This window comes from Embiotoca jacksoni, unplaced genomic scaffold (genome assembly GCF_022577435.1).
Source record: "Embiotoca jacksoni isolate LCO1_2020_lvr unplaced genomic scaffold, fEmbJac1.0.p SCAF_26, whole genome shotgun sequence".
NCBI classification, from domain to species: Eukaryota; Metazoa; Chordata; class Actinopteri; family Embiotocidae; genus Embiotoca; species Embiotoca jacksoni.
This window is the reverse complement of record NW_027185377.1, coordinates 3,742,122-3,764,651: the sequence shown is the minus strand read 5'-3', so window position 1 is coordinate 3,764,651 and position 22,530 is coordinate 3,742,122. Positions and strand designations below refer to the sequence as shown.

The 22,530-nt window shown below is 43.8% G+C and overlaps 1 protein-coding gene across 13 annotated transcripts in view; it reads right to left on the bottom strand.

Moving 5' to 3' along the window:
• tanc2b (tetratricopeptide repeat, ankyrin repeat and coiled-coil containing 2b) overlaps positions 1 to 22,530 on the bottom strand; it is a 136,814-nt gene that overhangs the window by 7,900 nt on the left and 106,384 nt on the right. For 11 of the 13 annotated variants that reach the window (XM_069160178.1, XM_069160177.1, XM_069160179.1 and 8 more), the window contains 18 exons: positions 22,320 to 22,451; positions 15,516 to 15,554; positions 14,180 to 14,461; positions 13,820 to 13,944; positions 11,484 to 11,715; positions 10,412 to 10,581; positions 9,640 to 9,918; positions 8,301 to 8,468; positions 7,229 to 7,389; positions 6,214 to 6,322; positions 5,992 to 6,114; positions 5,545 to 5,781; positions 5,258 to 5,464; positions 4,481 to 4,574; positions 2,739 to 2,872; positions 2,179 to 2,302; positions 1,733 to 1,908; positions 759 to 891 (listed from right to left, as the gene is read on the bottom strand). In XM_069160178.1, coding sequence (XP_069016279.1) covers positions 759 to 891; positions 1,733 to 1,908; positions 2,179 to 2,302; positions 2,739 to 2,872; positions 4,481 to 4,574; positions 5,258 to 5,464; positions 5,545 to 5,781; positions 5,992 to 6,114; positions 6,214 to 6,322; positions 7,229 to 7,389; positions 8,301 to 8,468; positions 9,640 to 9,918; positions 10,412 to 10,581; positions 11,484 to 11,715; positions 13,820 to 13,944; positions 14,180 to 14,461; positions 15,516 to 15,554; positions 22,320 to 22,451 — 2,925 coding nt within the window. The remainder of the gene's footprint in view (positions 1 to 758; positions 892 to 1,732; positions 1,909 to 2,178; positions 2,303 to 2,738; positions 2,873 to 4,480; positions 4,575 to 5,257; positions 5,465 to 5,544; positions 5,782 to 5,991; positions 6,115 to 6,213; positions 6,323 to 7,228; positions 7,390 to 8,300; positions 8,469 to 9,639; positions 9,919 to 10,411; positions 10,582 to 11,483; positions 11,716 to 13,819; positions 13,945 to 14,179; positions 14,462 to 15,515; positions 15,555 to 22,319; positions 22,452 to 22,530) is intronic. The other 2 variants (XM_069160180.1, XM_069160181.1) reach the window with 1 other exon arrangement.

The window sequence follows — 22,530 nt, the reverse complement described above, 5'->3', positions numbered from 1 at the left end:
AAAGAGAGGTGGAGGTGGTGGTGGTGGTGGTGGTGGTGGTGGAGGAGGAGGAGAAGTGAGAAAAGGAACACAAGCAGCAGTGAGAAGCGGCGATAAGTGCTTCAGCAAAAAAAACATAAATACAGATACCCAAAAAAAAACACCGCAAGCGCTAATAACAACCTGTCTCTGAGCAACCACAGAGGAATAGAAAGAGAGGATGTGATTGAGAGAGAAACAGGGAGATAGCAGTAGATACAAAACGGAGGCGCTGAGAGGATGTGACAGAAAGAGAGAAAGCAAAAAACAACACAGCGGCAAACAGTAGTACAATAAAAAGAAACGCACATCGGAGCCATAAATAGCGGCGCGGTGCAGCGGCAGGCGGGTGGATGATACACGGTAGCAGGAAGTGGGTTTTATTTTTATTTTTTTTGCTACATGGAGACACAAACCTGAATCCATGGCTTATTGTAATAGAGTACAGTGCTCTAAAATGACCAGCAGGAAGGGAGTACGTTAAAAAAATAAAAAAAATAAAAAAGGCCTTTCATCTTTGGATTCTCTCTTTTCATAGTCGCTCATGCAGCTCATGCTAGAACTCCAACGCATGACCTTATGCACCAAAAAAAAAAAAAAATCCAATCCCAAGTTGTATCTCATTTCAAAGCAGGCAAATAACCTTTTTTATGACGGCGCGGCAAGAAGAAGAAGACGCTGCGTTTAGAGTCCTTTGTGCGCCAGATTAGAGGCTCATTAGTCTGTCAACCCACTCTTACCTATCTTGGCTCCTTTCTTGAGAAGGGCGACGACCACAGACGTGTTTCTGCAGCCCACTGCCCTGTCGAGAGGACGCATCCCGCTGTAGTCTACATGCTCTATCATGGCCCCGTGGTCAACCAAGAACTGGACCTGAGAGGACGAAGGAAGGTGGTGAGAACAGCTGAGGAACAATCACCATCAAAAACACGTGCATGGCATCTCATCCAGGAGTCCGAAACCGACAGCTCAGCTATATTTCTTTACAGCTTTTACACCAAGAGACGAACATTTCAAACCCAAATTGACATTTTGGAGGACCCAAAAAACTGTAGCACTGCATAAATAATGAAAAGAAAACCGCCTAAATCCAAAATTGTTGATGTGCTAAAAAATATTTTTCAAAGGGGATCAGATCTGTGATGTCTTGTTTTGTCCAATCAGCAGTCCAAACCCCAAAGATAATAACGTAATCATCATAAGTTTAAGAACACTTGCACGTCTTCCTGTTTGAAACGAAAGAACATTTGGTATTTTTTTTATTTTAAAAATGATATGAATTCAAAGTTAACTTTCAAAATAGTAGATTTTGCAGATTGGGTTTCTGTTGACCAAACTAGTTGTTCGTCCAACTAAGTGTTTCAACTGTAAGATTTTTAGGACTGTGGATATTAAATTTGATATAATTTGTTCCATTGTTAATTAAATGTGCAACGTGTTTTTAATACTGAAGCTGTCAAGTCTGGCTACATTTTCATTTAAACTTGACTTTTTTTTTTTTTTTAAGTTAGATTCACTTTCATAAAGGTTTTAAATACACATTAACAAAATAAGCTTAAGTTATACAAAAAAAAATATATATATATATATAAAAAAAAAAAGTAAATGTAGAAGACTAAGAATCTGATTCTAGCTTCACTCTCTGTATCGTAGGCAAGTTCAGTACACAACCCCTTTTCACTGACGGGTCTTTTCCTCCTCGTCGGCTTCTTACCACTTCAGAGTCGCCGTAGAAGGCCGCCAGGTCGAGGGGCGTGCGTCCGTTCTTGTCCGCGTGGTCGGTGGCGGCTCCGCTCTCCACCAGGCAGCGGACGACAGGCAGATGTCCCTTCAGACAGGCCCAGCTCAGAGCGGTCAGACCCTCCTTATCCATCAGAGACAGAGAGGCTCCTGGGAAAAGAAACAGCAGCAGTGAGACACATTTTAAGCGTTTTATGCTACTGAGTAGTACATATGCTGAATCTGTGGTTACCTGCTTTGGTCATTTTTTTTTTTCTAGTTTATCAATTATTGCTTTATTCATTTTTGATGGGTTTGAAAAAAAAAATTGTAATTGATTTAATTTGGGTTTCAGTTGGCGTCAAAAATATTCTTCAGACAAATGCATAAAGACCAAACTGACTTACAATCTGTCCTACAGGTGTTATTTAGACAAGTCACCTTGAGCGAGTAGAAACTCAACAGTTCCCAGGTGTCCCTCTGAGGCGGCCATCATTAGAGGAGTACGACCCTGCTTGTCAGCCAGGTTGACGTCGGCTCCATGTGTGAGGAGAAGGTCCACGATCTGCAGGTAAAAGCCCAAAAACACGTCTTTAAATGCTTCGTTTTGTCCGACTAGGAGTCAAAAAAAAAAAAAAAATCCAAATATACTCACTTTACAATAATTAAGACAGTAAAAGTAGTAAATCCTCATATTTGAAATGCTAAAACTATCAAATGTTGCTATAATGATAATACAAATAATCATAATAGTATAATTTTTTGGAAGATGAACAAAATTAACTATTTTGTTTCTTCTTCTTTTGTTTCGAGTTGAAGAAATTAAGGAAAAATTATAGATTTCCAGAGCACATTTGTTGTTTCTTTACAGCATTTCGGAGTACGCTGCGGTAAGCAGAAATGGATCTATTCCTGGTGAAACTCCAGTCAGTGGCAGGTCATTCAGCGTTTTCAAAGCCAGACGTTCTTATTGAGTGAAACCGATCCGGGCGGCCACCGACCTGCCAGTGTCCCTGTCGGACGGCGCTGAACAGCGGGACGATGCCTCGTCTGTTGGGCTGAGCCACGGCGGCGCCCTGCTCCAGCAGCAGGCGACAAACCTCCAGCTTCCCCCGACCGGAGGCTGCAGTCAGAGCTGAACGCACACAAACACAACCGAGGAAGAGAGGACGGTTAGTGGGGTGTGTTTAATTGGTAGAAATCAGTTCCCTAGTTTTTCTGAGGACCTTCATGCATAGGTTTTTAAACAGGAATGATTTGTGTTAGAAGAGTTAATGGACACCTATTACGTATTAAAACATAATAGTTGATTTGAGTGAACCAAAACAGTTCAGATGCGGGTTGTTCAGTTAAACAACGAGCTGAAACTCGCTACAAAGCTCCATAAAGCCAAAGGGAGCTGCAGATTGGGATTATAATTCTCTGAAGGTTCATCTTCAGCCCTCTCAAATGTAATTCTTCTCCATTATTATTTCATACATTCATACAAATTTAAATGAAAGCTAAAAACTGAAAAAAAAATCTGTGCCCTGCAGGAAAAATACAACATGTCTGGGATTTATATTAAAGGAGAGGAGAATGAGAATGAGAATGAGAAGAAGAAGAAGAAGAAGAAGAAGCAGGAGAAGAAGAAGAAGCAGGAGAAGAAGAAAAAGAAGTAGAAGCAGGAGAAGAAGAAGAAGAAGAAGAAGAAGACGAAGAAGAAGAAGAAGAAGAAGAAGAAGAAGAAGAAGAAGAAGAAGAAGAAGAAGAATACACTGGAGAATATTTTCGGAGCAAAGGCCTTTGAAAAGACATCCTCTGAAATGTAACGATTATAATCGAAACAATTAAAGCAGAGTGAATATATTTCTGTTCAGTGACACCGGCTTCAACCTCCTCTTTCTTTACTGGACGAACACTTGAATTCACGGTACACAGTTCAGTATTGTGTGCAAGTGCCGAAATACATACAGTCCCTCAGGCTGCTGTACAGAACATTAGATTGTCAGTTGAGCCACCTGGTAACACTGGGATTAGAAATCATGCTCCAGAACAGCTGTTAGCCTTCTGATCCCTTATAAACAATGAAAAGTCCGACTGAAAAAGTTCACCCCCCCCCTCCCCTCCCTCTCCCTTTCTTCTTCTACTGACAGTGAGGAGCAATCCTTCCAACGCTGCAGTGGAGGGAATAAAGAATGCAATGAGCTCTTATAGCTTCAGGTGATACCGATACATCACATCTCTCAACACCCTGCCACCGTGCAATCAGACTACTCATTTCTAAGCACCCTGGAGCACCCCCCCCCCCCCCCCCCGCATTCCTCCCCAGTCCCTCCTCCGCTGTGTGAGCCCAGCCCTGTCTACGCTCCAATGACACCACTGCACTGTCATCAGCATCTGACGCAGCAGCAAAGCAGCAGACGCAGACACACGCACACACGCACACACACACACACACACACACACACACACACACACACACACACACACACACACACACACACACACAGGAAGGATCGTTCACATCCGCACTGCAGCGCTCCGCCTCGTGGAAAAACCCTCTCTCAAAAAAAAAAAAAAAAAATTCCATGAAGAAATAAAGAAAATAACGACTGAATCGAACACACTACGGCACGTTTCTTGCATTTTGTCCAGGGATTTCACACGAGCACATCGAGCATTCACAAGTCATCTGTCAGCACTGAATTTAGTAATTTTTTTTTTGATCTGTGTAATGGCAGTTTAGAGGAGGTACTCCCACCTGTCTCCCCCCACAGGGTGTCAAAGTTATTGATCTGAGCCCGTTCCACCTCCTCTTCATCTTTCTCTGGCAGGTCCAGCAGGTAGGACACAATCTGATGGGCAACAAGATTGAAGATGACACAGATTAATGTCCGAGTTTACCGTCACTTAAACACTTAAATCCACTTTCCTTTTGAGTCTGCTGAGTTTTAGACGACTGAACTACATCGAGCACCAGACATCAGTCGATCAGTCGCAGAAAATAATTGTCATAGAGCATCATTTGCATATATAACTCCTCTTTTCTTACACCAGTGCACTTTATATTTCTCTTTTCCCTTAACTTCTTTTCTTTTCCTTCATCCTCTTGGATGGCTTTCTGTCTTAACCCCGTGAGGGAAAAAGGAAGACTACTAGCTTGTAAACTAGATGCAAACCATGCTGCATTTAAAATACTTAAAAAAAAAAAAAAAAAATCAACTTTACAAATGTTTTATGATGAAAGAAATGAACTTAGTAAATCTGCTAGAGCTGATTTAATTTAATGCCTCCAACACTGAATGTTTACACAACTGTTGCTTTGACAAAAAATTTTTATGAGTTTTTTTTATTATAGCTTTTTTTTGTTTTTTAACACCCAAAATAATAAATCATTGATTTTAGTGTTGAAATCAATAGTGTAGTAGCAATAGCAGCTAAATGAGGTGGTGTTAATCCTTGAATCCTGAACCGGAGATGAAAAATTAATTCCACAATAACTGGACCCATCACTCCCCGTCCCCGTCCCCGGCTGTACCTCCGTGTATCCCATACTGGCTGCAGCGATGAGCGCCTGCTGCACCGCGTGGCTCTTGGTGAAGGCCGCCTGTTGTTGTGTCTGCGGCGACTGCTGTTGCGGCCCCAGACTCCAGTCGCACTGGATGAGGAACTTCACCACCTCCATGTGGCCCCTCAGGGCCGCATGAACCAGGGCGCACTGGCCATTCTTATCCAGGTGATCCACCTGGAAACAGGAAGTGGATTTGATCAAGAAGCTCACGGAAGACTACCTGAATTCCTCACAGGTTTCCCCATTTCACGCACCTTTGCTCTCCTGCGACAAAGTGCCGTCACGATGGCCATGTGTCCTCCAGCGGCGGCGTAGCCCAGCGGCGTGAGGCCACTTTCAGACTGGGCGTCGACGGAGGCGCCGTACTCCAGCAGCAGCGCCACCATGTCCATGTAGCCCAGGTGTGAGTGCACACACAGGACGGGGGCGTTGTTCAGCACCTCTGTTCGGTAGTTCACGTTGGCGCCGCCCAGCATCAGCAGCCGACTCACCTGAACACACACAGATATTAAAATTCAAAATGAGGAGAAGTTAACACAGCAGAGTGTAGCTTGTGATTTTGAAACTTTATCAGCGTGCAGAAAGAGAGAGAGGCGCATTTCTGTCCAGCATATTTCTGAAGAGTGCTCCTGATTCGGTACGCAGATCATGTTGAAATATTCTTTAAGTGTGACTCCTCTCAGCTGTGTCGGTGTCTGTACCTTGATGTTGGGAGTGTAGAGGTTTCGCAGAGAAGAAAGTGCAGCTGAAAGACCCTCTGTGCTGTAGGATACCCACAGGCCTTGCAAGATAGATGAGGAAACTCCGACTTTCTTGCTGAGACCCTTAAAGAGAGAGATAGAGTGTAAATATTCATTAGTGTGGAGGTGGGCAGCAGCTGTGTGTGTGTGTGTAGATGAGTGCGGGGACAAATAATGATATACCTTGAAGATATGTGCTTTGAGGATGTGATGTCCCAGCTCAATAGTCTGCTGTCTGTTCAGCTTGTTCTCCTGCCGAGAGAACCAGAAGGCCAGTAGGGTGTGTCCGCTCCTGCAGAGAGAATAAACACGGACGTCTTTCAGTGCTTCTCGACTGAGTCATCGGGTCATTACACCGTGTTATCTGCACAGCTGGTGGAATGGGTTTTAATTAGAACACGGGAAATGAAATGGTGCTCCTCTGATGGATAAACATAATGTAATAATGAACAAGAGAGATTTCTATTTAAACACACTGATTAGAGCCCGTGGTACATTCCAGCATCTTACACAACAATACCCTTCTCATACTAATACAGTATATACTAATACTTTCTCAGAAGAATAATACTACTGCATTAAAAACATATTGTGTATTGCGGTGGGTGTGCATCAACATTTTCAAGACTACTAATCCCACAGCTGGGAAATTTAGTCCTGTACTCGGAAGTTCAGCCGGAAATGTAGACGTTTACTCAAGGACACGGGAAGGAAAGATAAATACAAAGGAAAAAAATAAAAAATACACATACAAAAAAAACAAAAACAGAATAGAATGAAAAAGTGAGAAAAAGTTAAAAAAAATATTGCCGAATGTATATACACACACACACAACCAAGCTATATACATTAAATACACTACACACACTTTTTACCTATATTTTGAAATGTAACTATATGTTTCTGAATGAAAGAAAAAAACTGATTATTATTTTTAAATCACTTGTCTTGAAACTTAAAGTGACCTCAGAGGCAACATAGTAAGATGGTGCACCTTTAGTGTAAACCCTTAATGTCAGTGTTTCCTTATTTATGAGAAATGTTGGTTTTAAAGTCCTGTTTTATGGTCATTCGCTGTGTAAAATGATCACATGCCAACGCAAGCAGCATGTTAACAGATTTAGAGAGGAAGAGCCTCTTGTCTCGTTCCATCTAACCTCCCACTCATCCCTGTGTTTTCTTTCCGGCCCGTCCTCACCTCGGGTCGCAGAGGAACTTTGTCTTTTCTCCCTCCTCTCTCCAGATCAGCCACTCCCTGAAGGAGGGGTGAACAAACATCCTGGTACCGTCCCTCCTCTTCACAAGGAAGACCGACAGGTTATCGACACGCTGCTGGAAGTCCTCCCAGTCCAGAGTGCCCTGCACCACACAGACATAGTCTCAGTGTTAGAGGGGACACCAATATGATTTGCTAAAGCCGCAATATGTTTCTATCAACACTTATGAGAGAATATAATTAGTTAGTTGGCCAGCTTTATGAGCAGAGCACACTTTTTTTCTTGCCAATTAATTAAATGCTTATTGTTAACTGTACAGCACCTTTCAGTCCATCTGCACAAATTAAATGTGATATGCATTTGTTTGTGATTAATTATAATAATGTGAATAATTCCTAAAAATGTCCGTTGTCTTTTTAAATTTACAGAAAATGTGCTTCAGTTAATCATTTGTTACATGGTTTTCCATATTAAAACATTGAAAACCATTGAAAAGGTAAGAATAAATATGCAAAGTTGTTTCACTTCACTGCTTCACCTAAAAAGTTCTTTCCTCTGTGTAAGTGTGCTGGATTTTCAAGGTTTCATGCTTCATACAAACAGACAGTTCAGTGCATTCAGACAGTTGCGTACGTGAGAATGACCACGCTGTGTACTAATAGTTGAAATTCATATTCTAAGTGAGCAGAGAGTAAAATTTCCTCTTCAGCAGACAAATGTCAAAACCCCTCTCTGGTGTACGTACGGTACATCACTCCGCACGGAGAAGGTGAAACCTCTAAGTGCAGTCACAATATGCAAAACATATTTTTGAGCAGAGGGGGGACTTTAAATATTCATGACTAAATAAGCAACAAACCGCAAGTCATAAAAAGTGCAGGACCACATCACTCATAGTAAGAAACTGTTAAAAAAACAAAAACACAGAGGCCCTTTAAAGAATACAGAATGTTCCAATATTTCATTCATATTAATATTTTGTTGTTGACTGAACTCGTTGATTCCATGTGGAAAGTGTGGAGGTGCAGTGTTTTAACATTTGAGGATCGCTACCTGCACTGAGCCGGCGTTGATGGCCTGATATATCTGCTCGTCGTTCAGCGGGTGCAGCGAGGCCACGGCCACGTTGAGCAGGGGAAGCGCCCGTTCGAACGACGACTGCGTGGGGAAGCGCATGTTGCACTGCAGCAGGTAAACCTCCGCCAGGTTGACTGGAACCACCTGAGGACGAGAAGGAAGGAGAGACTCTGACTCGTAACGCTGGCTTCTTTTGGCTCCGGCTCAACACAATATGAATAATGCACAGTGTTTGTACAGCGCGTCTTCAACTATTCCACGTGGTCTTCCTCGGAGAGGAGAATGTGAATTTATCAGTTGTCGTTTTTTTATGAGGTCTGGAGGCACGTCTGAATACATGAAATTATATGAATCTGGGCGTGGGAGATAAAATATTTCATGATGAAATGCACACTACGCATTTCAGCTGCATAATTTATCAAAGAAGGTGTTCTGACTGTCTCGAAGAAGGTTTTGTGAAGCTACTTTTACACAAAGCATGTAAGAATGCAGGTAAATAAAAACTCTGCTCCAGACTAGCCAAAGTGTGAGTTTTTTTTAAAGCACCATGAAATGTAAACCAAATGAAATGACATTACAGCGGTTCCTGTGTGCAGTACCAGCATGGATGTAGAAACTACATTACTGTAACACTTCAGAAAACTTAAAAACCTGATGTTTTTCTCAGACATGTTATCAAAAGATCTTGAACATCTGAGTTACGGCTCAGAGAAGGTGAACGATCGGTGACATAAATTGCTGCAATCAGCTCCTGAGGAGGTTTTAAGTGCCTTAATTGCCTCCATTAGTTGAGTGTCAAAGTCATTGCTGGTACAACTTGCAGAACCGTGTTGATGACTAAACTCACACTAAACTCCAACAACCAACTTCTTTTAAGGATTTTTCACGATCCTTGCCTCGCATGTCTCGCTTCTCACACTTCAACACTGCCTCTACAGCCTGGGGAGGTGCATGCCACAGTTTGAAAACCCCGGGTTCAATCCAATTCAATTAAAAAAAATTTATATAGGGCCAAATCACAACACAGGTTATTTCAAGATATTTAACACATTAAAGTCCTTACAACAGAACTTTACAGCATCATACAGAGAAACCCAACAGTTCAACAATTCTCTTGTAAGCTAGGAGGAAAAAACTCTCCAACAGAAGGAAGGAAAAACTCCCTTTTAACAGGAAGAACCGGGCTGGCGTCTGCCTCGACAGGCTGGGTTGAGGGGAGAGCAGAGAGAGAAAAGAACAGCGTAGAGATCCAAGACATGGACTTGGTAAAACCCCAAGCATGATTACCACTACATACCAAGCAGTAAATCCCCACCTTATAGCTGGAGCTTTTGAGGACAAGGTAGCCCTTCTCGATGAGGTCAAAGGTGAGTTTGAGGTACAGGTAGGATCCCTGGCTCAGGGCCTTGAGGTGGGCGCTGAGCTTCCCGAAGGTGGTGTTGTCCATCTTGCCGTTGAGCGAGATGTTGTTCTGGATCTCCGGGCTGCTGTGGATGCGGTGCAGGATGTAGCCCTGCAGGTCCTGGTCTATGGCGTCGTTCTCCTCCAGGCTGTCCAGGGAGATGCGGTGGAACGGCAGCGCGTTGGTGATTTCCTGAAGGAGTCAGAGGCATTTCAGTCAGGTCGGTCATAAATGTGCAGAGACGCCTTTAACAGCCCTTGACGCTTCCTGACAAGTACAATAACTCATATAGAGGTCAAAAATAGATAACGAAATGCTCGTCTTCATCTATTTCATCATCATTAAAGGAAGATCCAGCGGAGGAGACAAATATAGCAGAGGCAGAACCAAAAAACTTCACATTTTAAAAGCACTTTCATATTCTGCATAATATAAATAGAGGAAGAATGAAAAGGTCAGAGACGAAGAGGGTGGATTCAAGACAAATCCAATATTTCAGTCAGTGGCCTCCAGTTGATGTAAAAATAACCAGCTGAAAATGATCTTAAACTCTTCCGCTGGCGGTGAGAACATCCAATAAAGGACGAGAGGCTGTTAAAGTCCTTTCAGGCTGAATTTAAAGATAAATGCTTTTTGAATAAGGTGGATTTACTGCCATCATACGCTCAGAGAGTCTGTCCTCTACCTGTAACGTGGTTCTGACTGTGACCACCAGCTTGAGCCAGGGAGGGAACTTGTTGATGGTTTTGGTGAGGAAGGACACGATGGTGTCTCCGTAGTCCGGCTTGTGGAACTCGGCCTCGTTGAGGCCGTCGATGAGGATGATGAGGTCCTCCTCGGAGCTGATCTTCCTCTCTGGAAAACAGGCAGCATGAAGACAAATACGATTCAGCAAATGCATACAGACATATTTAATTAATGATGAAAAACAATCCGACTGAGCCTTAGATTTCACAGCACATTCGTACATTAATCATCACAGATTTTGTTTTTCATCTTTATTATAAATGAATGTTTGGAAACATACTGTCTGTGAAGCTCAGGATTGGTTTAAAAGGGTACGTGGTTTAAGACAAACTCAGTTCCAGCACAGAGATAAAGAACTTTGGTAATAAATATAATGAGCACACTGCGAGTACGAGGCAACTAATCGTGAAACAAGGTCTCGAGCCGAAGAATAAATTGGACACTGAAGTCTAAAGACGCATTGATTATACAAAAAAAGAAATAATAACTGTGTTTGAATTGAAGCAAACACTTATTAAGTTCCAGTTTATTATGAAAAATGTGAAGATACTCAGACCAACAGAGCAAACAAATCACGATTATCCAATAAAACATGAGGCAGAATAACCTTGAGACGATTAATGGGGCTGGAAAAAAAGAACTTTTTTATCTAGTCTTTGTTTTTTAGGGGGGAAAATGTTGGATACTTTTAGCTCCTTGGTCCTCAAACAGTTGCTGAAATGAAATTACCCGACAAAATTTTGAAGGGAAAAAGGTCTTAACTTCTGAAACATGACAAGATTCTCCGACTAAACACTTTTCTGGTATGAGCGTTCACAAGCCAAAACAGTTGGGAATGACTGATTTACTCTTTTACATGTAATGCAAAGCTAACATGTCGCTCTGATCTCTGTGATGCAGTAGAAGTATGAAGTAGCTTAAAATGGGCCTATTTCAAGACAAGTACTTCAAGATTAAGTACAGTGCATGAGTAAATGAGAAAAGCTTCATTCCTCCACTGCTGAACACACCTTTGTAAAGTGCATCCAGGGGCTCCAGGACCCCCCTCCTGAAGGAGGCCAGGGGGTCCTGGACGCAGGAGCGCAGACTCAGGACGCTCTGGAGGTGCGGCTCCCTCAGCAGCTGCTCCCGGTAGGCGACGAGGTGCGGCGAGCGGCACAGCAGAGCCGCCACGTTGTGCACAAACTCCGGCACCAGGCAGGTGTAGGCGTTATCTGCCTGGCAGTAGTGGTAGGCCACCACCTGGGGGCGACAGAGAGTCGGGGGAAAGGATGGCAGCAAGGGGGTCACTTTGAGAAATGTAAAAGTTGAAACACTTCCACTCTCCTCTCGTACTCCTCACCTTGACTAACCTTTGAGTGTCGCATAACTGATTGGAAGATCAGTGTCGAGGAGCGTTGGGGTGTGTGTGTGTGTGTGTGTGTGTGTGTGTGTGTGTGTGTGTGTGTGTGTGTGTGTGTGTGCGTGTATGCGTGTCACACTTTTAGAAATAACAGTGCACTGTCAGTGCACAGCCAGTGTCTACTCTAGCTACAACTCATTTGAGACTGAGTCAACTTCATGGTGGATGATTGCAGTAGAATGAAACATAATACTTCTCGTTTCGCTGTACGGTTTTTAGATATTAATAATTCATGGCTTCCGGCTGCCAAGAGAGACCGATTCGGAGTTAGCTCATGCATCCTCATGTGCGAGATGACTGTGGCACGAAAGAGTCAAGTGTTAAACCGTCACATTTCACAGCGACGCACTCGAAACGTGTTCAAATGAATGATTAAAGGAATAAAAGAATGAATGAACGCATGTTTGCGTGGACATGTAGTGACGGTAGAAAAGTAGAGGGCAGGTAACATTTCTCTCAAGAGATTAGCCGACTGAACAGCAGCAGCAGGTGCGACCAGGCGCACCCCGGGAGCAAGAGATCACAAAGAGTTTTGAATTTTCAGAGGCGGTGGCAGCGATCAGAGGGGCAGCGACAGAAAAAGAGGGTGAATAAAAATAAATAAATAAACACCAATCAAAATGGAATGCTAATTTTCGGTCACAATGGAATAAAGGGCTTTAAAACAAAAGGGGTGAAAAAGGGAGTGAGCTCAATTATTAATGCACAGAGTTAACAAGATCTAATAGCTTGGCTGGGAAATGGCTTTCTGCAGGTATAAATATTTCATAAGGCTCCCTGGCAAAGTTGTTTTTTCTTTTTTAAACACATCTGCATAATGCATCAGGCTGGGACTGGGGATGCAGATGGCTAAGCAGCAGGAGGAGGGAGGGGAAAAGGGGGGGGCACCAAGGTGCAACAGCAGACAGGAAGAGGAGCGGGATGGGGAGTATAGGTTCGCACTGCGGGCAGGTTAGAAGGAGCTAAACACACCACTTTTAAAAGCAATTAACGCAACACAGAGCGGCACGCAGTTTGGAATTTTCTTTTTCAAATGTTAAAAGAAAGGTAGCTGCTTATCGCCGCCTGTTTTGAATTCTACCACCTCAGGACAAAGCCCCATGTGAGCGCGAGCAGGTGGCACTAAACTTTTCTCTCAAAAGCCTGAATCTGTATCATTTCTGACACAAGCCGAGCCACGTCTGTGTTTGTATTTTTGAAAGGCATTTTTCAAAAGAGCGTGTCATTGGCTGTTCTACCACCTATGTTGCCACTAATTGAAAAATTAAGACATAAAAAGGAGCCATTTAAAATTATCACAGTTTTTCAATTACAGACGGACTGACGCTCGGAGAATTTCATGGCTAACCACAAACATGGTATGACCCTTTTAGTAATTTAACAGTATTTCCTCTCAATAATCAAGTATGCGTTGATATTATTTGGTGGATAAATTTTTTTTTAAAAAGAACAGACACTACAGTCGTATGCAAATTCAATGACACAACATTCGGCAATTGAATTATTTACGCAACTTTGAAAAAGAAAAGGAGTAAATGGAGATGTGGAGAGGTATACATGTTCATAAGTGGATTGGGCTTGTGCATTTACCTTCTAATAATATATGGCAATCAAATAAAAGCTGAAAATGTACAATTATAATCACTACGAGCACACTTATTCCTGGAGTAGAAGGCTGGAAAAATTGAGAATTTGCATTTGTAAATGCAGGCAAGAGGAGAAGTTAAAAAAAAAAAACAGCAATTAACAAGAGTATTTAGAGATTCAGAGACAAACTAGATGCTCTTGTAAGTCCTGTGGGTATTTTGTCCGTTTTTTTGCTTTGTCTGTATATTAGAGGCTGAAATGTAAGTGTGTGCCTGTGTGTGTGTGTGTGTGTGTGTGTGCGTGTGTGTGCGTGCGTGCGTGTGTGTGTGTGTGCATGATCACAGGTGTATCTGGTACCTGAGACGCCAGCCTCCTCATGGCTTCCTCCTGACGACGCCTCATCTCAGGGGTCCCGGGACAGCTGCCTCCGCCGAGGGTGCCGTGCGTAGGCTGGGGCTGAGTGAGAGGAAGCCCCTCTCCATCTGGACACAGCGCAGCAAAAGCCCTCTCAGCTCCAACACGTGACATTCGACATTCATGAAATATTTTTACACAGTTACTCTCAAAACAAAGGCTGAAGTGAGATGAAGCAGCACTAAAAACATTTCAAACTGGAATCCAGGGGAAAAATACTCAGCAGTTTTCAATCTTCTCTAAGCATTCAAAAGACTCCGCCAGATCGAATCTAAATGGTGTTCAAAACAAATAGACGCCTACGTTTGGGTGAGGCCTGAGGGCTGTCGGAGGCGATCTGTCTCATGCGGGTGCCGTGGCAGCTGAGCGCCACCAGGCGCGAGATGATCGCCGTCTTGCCGAAGCCGATGTTGCCCACCACCACCACGCCCTGGTTGGTGCCGGCGTTGGGGCTGTTGAGGTGGGCGTCGATCTCCTGGAAGAGCCACTCACGGCCCGTGAAGACGGAGTCCATCGTGATGCTGGGCACCTCAAACAGCAACGGCTTGAGGGCGATGTCTTGAGGCCGATAGGGTGCGAAACGCACTGCCGGGTCAGAGACAGAGAACCGGTTAGAGGTACGTATGCACTTACGTTAATGTTTTGTGAAAACAGTTCCTTCTTTACTTGCAGGAGTGCATCTGATAGAGGAGTTACCACATATGAACTACATATGAAAAAGCCTTTATAAATGAGTGCATAAACACAGCATATAAAAATCAATATTTGAGCTTTCTCAAGTCTAGACGAGTCTAAGGATAAAAGTTTAAATAGCTATACCTCGTAAAGGATTTTCATGTTATTTTACATGAAATATTGACATCACTAAATAAATAAAAGATATACTCTGGGATGAAACATGATTTATATCTGAAAGGTTTATCATTCTGCTACAGCATCACCTGTTATCACTCGTACACGTTATATTCAGTAAAGCTAAAAATGTAGCTAAAGACTTCAACGTGGACGACCACTTTTAAAGTCCAGACGTTTATTATTCACATGACTTTCTTCAAATGTTTCTTCTAATTTAATTACTCGCTCTAATTTCACAACAGTGTGTTTTGAGTTCATTCTGTTGCAGGAGAACATTTTCCCACAAAGTGAAGGTAGTGGCTACTTCTTAACAGCCACTGCCGGCTGTTGATTTTACTCACTAGGGGGAGTCATTAAACTAAAGTCCTCCAGAGGTTGGGCATCTTTTCAGCACAACATATGGACCATTAAAGACTAATGAGGGTAAAATGAATCTGGTAGGAACTTCTGAAGCTGTGTGATAAAAAAAAATCAGTGTAAAATTTAGTCGGCTGCTTCTGGGTGTCATCTCCCGGGTCTCCTCTCTTCAACCGATTTGAGCTTTGCGGATAAAATAAAAACACGCCTTTCTTCTATCGGCTGTGTCGTCGCTTTAAATGTCATATCAGCATCTGGCAATTACAGCTGATTTGAAATGTGAGTGGTACGTGCATAATCCAATAGGCTTTTGCTGGCGAGAGTGTTTTGCCACGCGACTGGAGCACTGTGACGGGTGAAGCGCTTGGCCAGCTGAGAGCAGAACAACGCAGCCTGACGCAAACAAATGAAAGTTAAAGGAACTTACGTGACTGCGATTGCCAGGCATGGGTGTTATTTGCGGAAGCTGAGACGAACATAAAGCAAAAGAGAGAGAAGGAGACGAAGAAGAAGAAAGAGAGCGATGAGGGAGAGAAGAAAGAAAAAGGCAGTGAGGACAATAATGGACACCGGCAGCAGGGTGTCAGAGCACAGGACAAGCTGCAGCTCAACATGTACACAAATAAATAAATAAGAGGAAGCAGCAACAACATCAGCACATCATGTCAGAAACACGGGGAACCACCAGACCAGGGGGTCGATTACTAATTGAAATCCTCTGAATTACATTGAGCGTATTTCCCAGCATGTCTGGAGGGGAAGGTTGGAGAAGGTTTGCACTTTTGGGAGAATGTAATTGGTTCCATTGCGCTGGCCAAGATCAATCAATCCCCATAAAAGCAATTGAAACCAGTTCTTGTAGTAATTCGAGCCCGGGATGGGAGACTCCAACCTCAACTCCACAGCCTTAATGTGTGTGTGTGTGTGTGTGTGTGTGTGTGTGTGTGTGTGTGTGTGTGTGTGTGTTTTGCAGGCCACATTTTTAACATAACGTAATCAACCTCAGAACAAGACAACAACAACCAAATTCGGAGTTATTAAAGAAAGCCAGTGAAACTGAGAAAATCAGATCCTGGTTCTTAAGGCTTGATCAGATTCTTGCGGTGAGAAATAGCTGGCGGTCAGATGATAGCCAGTGCGGTACTTCATTTCACACTGTGCAGCGTCCTAGCAATAAGCACGGTGTGAGTCAGAGCTGGAGAAGAATATGTACGACACATTAGACCGGGAGGATAAGACGGGGGTGAGAGAGTGTGCAGAGATTTTGTGTGTCGGCAGAAAATGTGGACACCGCGTGCAGGTACTGAGTGCTGCGAGAATATATGAGGGAGCGAGGAGGGGACGGAGTGGTGCATTAGAGCTGCGTGTCTTCTGTAAACGACCCCAGTGTGCTGATCAAGAGCCTGGATACCAAAACTATAATGAGCTGATATTGCTCTTAATGTAGTCTTGTAGCACACAGCACTCCAAAGTGATGTTGCAAGAATGACACTTTTTTTTTTTCAGGAATGCTAATTATAATCGCAGGATGAAAAGGAAACGATCATGCTGAGAATATTCTGATTTATACGATCAGCAGAAAGTACAAACAGATTTATCTGGAAAATGGATGAAGAGCTGCTGCTCTGCGTTTTTTTTTTTTTTTTTTTTTACTGCGCTAAACTGTGAGCCGGCTGCAGCCCGGTGTAATAAAAGACACTCCATCCATAGTCCCTGGTCAGATTATTTTAGTGCTAACTCAACAAACAGACACACTCAAGAGTCAGAGAGACGGAGCAGCGACTGTGCACTGGTGTAATATGCTTCCTGGGTGTGAAAGAATTGATGATGGGGAATGCAAAAAAAAAAAACATTTTACAACACCACAGGTCACTAAAGTAAGAAGCTAAAACACCAGCAGCTACTTCGTTTTAAATGCTGCTAATCCCATTATCACTGGGAGGAGACCGGATGCCTCGCGTGCCCGTAAAGCTCCTTTGGTCCTCGTGGAATTACTAAACACAACCTCGCACGAAACGGCAGCAACGATTACAACCGCTCCGTGTGCGCTAAATCGTGCAGCCACTACTGCTCCACTGTGTCAGGTATTCCAGGAAAACATGGCAGCCATGTTGTGAACGGGGGCTGAGGGACTTGTTTCCAGGATGGTGAAAGTGCAAATGTGTGTGTGTGTGTGTGTGTGTGAAGCACATAGATGGATAGCAGTTGCTCATAATCCTGCCCATAACACTCCCCCTCAGGCGAAGTTGAGGAAGGTATCACTCCAACCCCCTCTCCTCCTCTAGCGCGGCCAGACGGAGTGAGAGTCCCAGACTTTTTAATTATTCACCTGGTGAGGATGACTCACGGTGGCTGAGCAGCCTTGAGAAGGAGGAGGAGGAGGAAGAAGAGGAGGAGGAGGAGGAGGAGGAGGTGGTGGAAGATGAGAAGCAGAAGAGGAGAGGACGGGATGTGGAGGACAGGAACGAGGACAGAGGGAAGGGAAGAGGAGAACTGGCACAGAGGTAGAGGAAGAGAGGAAATGAGGGGAGGAAGAGGAGGAGAAGCAATTTGCTTGTTGTGTTGGGAGTGTTGAGATGGGTTGTCTCAGGTCAGGTGAACGACCTCTTCTGTGGCGGACTGGTTTTCTACTGTCTGGTTTCTCAGACATACAGTTAAAACTCGTCTCTTATAAACGTGGAGATGCAGTTAGCGTATGCACCACAAAAATAGGAACAATAGCATCTTACATAATCTCTTATGTAATTTGCAGGCTCAGAGCAACATATTAAACCTGCATAAGTTCAAGAAAATATATTCTAACCTGTGGCTGCAAACTGTCATTTCAAAAAAATACCATTTCTTTACCAGTTCGTTACGTAAGAGGCAACGTCCTCAAAAGAACCCCGAGACAGACCTGAATATTTCAAATCTAGATAATTCAGACGAAAAAGTGTTTATCAGATGAAGATCACAGACGACAAGATTAAAGCATTTGTGTCAAAGACACAATAACAGGACGACAACAGCAGATCGAGATAATCATCTGAACCTTGTCACTTGTTTTGTTGCAGACATGCTATAGTGCACTGTCATCAAATCTGGACTGTAATCTTGCACCCTCGACAAACAAAGCAGTAGGGACCTGCTTCACTCTGTGTTTACTGTAAATAAATGTGTCCTATAAACAGTAAGTGTGACTCTTGTAAAACCTGGACTTTCAATTTCAGACTTAGATGATAAGGCTGGTGTTATTCTGTATTTCTCCCGATGAAAAGATCAAAACCGGCAATATGGTAGTCTGTCTTTCTTTCACAGGCGGCAAACCCACCCGCAGGTTTGTAAATTGCTGTTTTCAAGCTTTGAGTCTGTCATTTTGGCTGTCGCCATTTTGGTTTTTTTTGGAGCCAGAAGTGACCATATTTGGAAGAAAGCGAGCGGTGGATCTGGCTCGATCTGATTGGAAACCCACCCAACAGACAGCGGAAACCTGACTGCACCGCGGGCCTGTCAATCAAACAGACACGCCCCTAAAAAGGCCGCCTTTTGAGGCCGAATGTCTAATTAATGACGGGATTATTTTTAGATTGACTGCCAGAAAACTATTCAGAAGGAGGGACTTCAGTGAATGACACCAAAAAGACTCATGGAAAAATTTTTTTTTACTTTGTCTTTCATGAGATTAGTTGAATGGAAGTCAAACTCTAGTGGCTCTTGGTGGTATTGCAGTTTAAGCCCTTGTTTTGACAGACTAAGAAGATACGTCCATGATTGCAGACAGTTTTTTTTTTAACCAGCCCTTAGTGGCCCTCAGTGGTAACACTATACGACACTTTATCATTGGCTTCCCTTTTCAGACCCGGAGACAGTTTATGGTTTTTCATTACTTTCTAAATTCCCTTCTCTGGCGCTCACCTCCAAACCCACAAGTTCGCACTAAAGATGTACTGTAATAAATAAATGGTTATAAAGTAGGAAGTTACGTTTTCTTAGAGGCTGAATGCGTATTTACGGTATTAGTAACGATGGAGCTTTGTAGCACAGATGAATGAACTGCATGAAGCTCCACATACAGTTAGTAGGATCACTTTATTTTTGTTTTGTTTCAGTATTCTTATGGGTCGTGTTGACAGTCAGGAAAATAAAGACTGCATATTACCAGCCTTATCCTTTAAATGTCTAATCAATTACGGCGTTCACCTGAATTTCTAATAGTCCTTATTTACTTTTCAGTAAGTAAGTCAGGGAGTAATAAAAAACCCTCTGGAGTCGAAAATATCTTTTATGAACCAAAAGTTGCAACCATCAGCGACAACACAAAGCCTGTTTTGCGTATATGTGAGCAGAGGTAGAAAGGCAGCGATGGAGGGAGGAAGAGAGGGAGTGGGAGGGGAGCGAGCGACATAGACAAACAGAGGGAAAGTAAAGATAAATGAGGGACAAAATGTGTGTGCAGTGTACAGTTATGTGAGAGAGAGTTTGCGGTGAATAGATAAGGTGGGTGGTAAATCTTAGAGGTAGGCAGGCAGGAGCACAAGAAGGTCCATTACACAGTCTGACTCACTCTCCTCAAAACAGCAGCACAGCTTGGGCCCCCGATGGCTGGCATCAAAAGAAGCCTCGACACAAAATCAACCACAGAGAGAGAGAGAGAGAGCTGCATCTGTCAGCTGGTTCCCACCCGACCAATACATAACCAACACCCTCTCCTCTAATTCATCTGTAAGTCTGCATCCAGCTGTCTTTCATGCAAAACGAGCCTCTTTCTGTGATGTACAATCTGTCCGAATATCGGCGCTTTCTCCGCGGCAGTCCGAGCTCGGTATCGGATCTCTGAGCACCAGTTTTAAGTTGGGGTTGTCGGTCGATAAAAGGTCAGAGGGGAGGTCACAGAAACATGATCCATCGTGTCGGGACCCCGAATATTTATGACTAATTTCATGGCAATCTGGAAACTACTTAATCTCTGGACCAAAATGTTGGAAACACGCATCAAAGACGCCCTTTAGGCCACAAAAACACGAATGAGATTGTGTGTTCTTACCAACCAAGTAACCGATTAATATTTGATTCACTGTTTCCCTCCCTCTTGCCTGGTTCTGTCGGAGGTTGCTTCCTGTTAAAAGGGAGTTTTTTCTTCCCACTGTTGGAGGTTTTTCTCCCTTAGAGGGGAGTTTTTTTTCCTCCAAGCTTACATGGCAACTGTTTAATTGTTAGGTTCTTCTGTATAATGTTCTGTTGTAAGGATTTTAGTTAAGTGCCCTGAAATAACCTCCTGTTGAGATGTGGCGCTATATGAATTGAAATTGAATTGAAATTGACCTCTAAGTGTGTAACTTCAAATTTTAAGAATAACTTGAGGCAACGCAATGATGGAATTTGTCCTCATTTTATCTTCAGGGAGGAAACCCCCCATCCCACCCCTCCCTTCCCTTCCCTCCTGCTCTTCAGTTGGCTTCCTGTCTTCCTCCGTCTCCTCCTCTGTCTCTCCTGGTGGAAACCCAAAGGAGCGGTGCACTCAGGGAGGCTCTGACACTGATCCGAGACGGCAGAAAGCATGCTAGGATGCAGTCGTTTGGCTTGTAAACACACTTGGCTGCCCTTAGCGGAGGGAAGGTTGAAACAAGTGGCTCTGGCAGTAACAGCGGAGCCTCGAGAGGAGCTCGGCCTCTCCTGCCGTCCTCTGTCTTTTATCTCCTCCTCTCCGCGTCCCTCTCCATCTCCCTCCCTACCTTTCTCTCTTTCGTTCTTACACTCCCTCGCTCCGCATTTGTCTGCAGCCAGCTGCCCTCGGGCGGAGGGAATCACATCTCGGCTCAGCCAAGCGCGTTCTCAGCTAAGTGGGGTCTTAACAGGTGTTTAAAACACACGGGGATGCATATTTGTGTTCGCTTGGATGGCAGCGGGCTGCCATTACAGCGCTCATTACTAGCTAAGTGACAGAGGAAGAAGGGCGAGCGCACACGAAATGTTGTGACATAAGGCCATTTGGCCATTTGGTAAGGAGGCTGAGGAGATTTGCTCGCTCGCTGTGTGCAAGACACTCGAACAGAGCGCACACTGACTGTGAATGTTAAAGCACAGAGACAGATTTTAGCTCAGTGGTGACACAGTCTGACAAAATGCTCTTTGTGTACTCCCTCAGTCTCTGTTTCGCACACAAGGACGCAACAGCTGACAACATCCGGTGTCCGCCGCCCAGCAGTTTGGCTGCATCACCGCTCTGACACGGGAGCAGAGACGCACACGCACACGCACACACGCACGCGCACACGCAGACTCAGCAAACTTCAAATTAAGCGTCACTGATTTTCATTTGAATTTCAAAAATAACCTCCCGTCATGCAGCTTTGCCTTGAGATGCTCAGCTGCTTTGAGTTGCATTGTTTGGGGATGAGAAACAGAACAGGGTCCTATTGTTTTGTTTCTGAACTGCGTCTGATGTGAAGCAAGCGGCTAATCATAGCCCAAACTGAGACAACACAAGCATTTATTTATTTATTTTTTCTGAAGTGAGAATCGGTGATGGCCAAATGCTTTGAATGTCTGCACATTGGGGTCATAATTCAGCTCCTATATTTACATCCAGCCTTTCAGTCTGATAGCAAACGGCTCTTTGTTTCGTTTTTCACGTTTCCTCAATCATGAGTTTATTACTTGGGCAGTCCCAGTAGCTCCGGGGTTTAAGACGCTGATCAGGTCCTCAGTGCATGTCATGCATCCAACCATAGAAACCTGTTCATCCACCTTCTTTTTTTTTTTCCCCTTCTCATTTTAGTGTTGACAGTACAAGTGGAGCCAGAAAGGAAACAGCGTGAGAGAAAACAGACACAAAGTAATCTGATTATCCAGGATCATACAAGGGACACTGCAATTACTTAGTTATCCTGTCAGTAACCTGTAGGATACCAGGATGCTGCCAATTCTAGATATCATTATTACACTATAATGCATCCTGTATATCTTAAAAGAAATACTGTATTTTTCCCCAATACTCCTAAAAGGAAGAACCGGAGTTTTCTTTCTGTTATGCGCTAATTTGTGCAACTTTATTGTGCAAACATGTTGCATTAATTCCGACGTCGGTGACACAGAGACGTGTGGAGCTCACACAGCCAGCACAAAGACACAATACAAAACCCAGGCTTTCCGTAGACATGAAGGGTGATGAGTTTGTGTGTGTGTGTGTGTGTGTGTGTGTGTGTGTGTGTGTGTGTGTGTGTGTGTGTGTGTGTGTGGTGCCGGCGCTCACCTCTCAGGTCCTGCCCGGAGCGACCCGGCCCGCAGGTGGTGCTCTGTCTGGGCATGCGCAGCGAGGTGCGTAATGGGGTGTGTCTCTGCTCATCCAGGTACGCCAGGTCCTCCAGGTGGGCCGAACTGGTAGCTGTGAGTTGTGCGTGTTTTGATGTGTCAGAAGGAGGATTCAGAGAGATAAGAAAAAGACACTATCGTCAGCATGTACG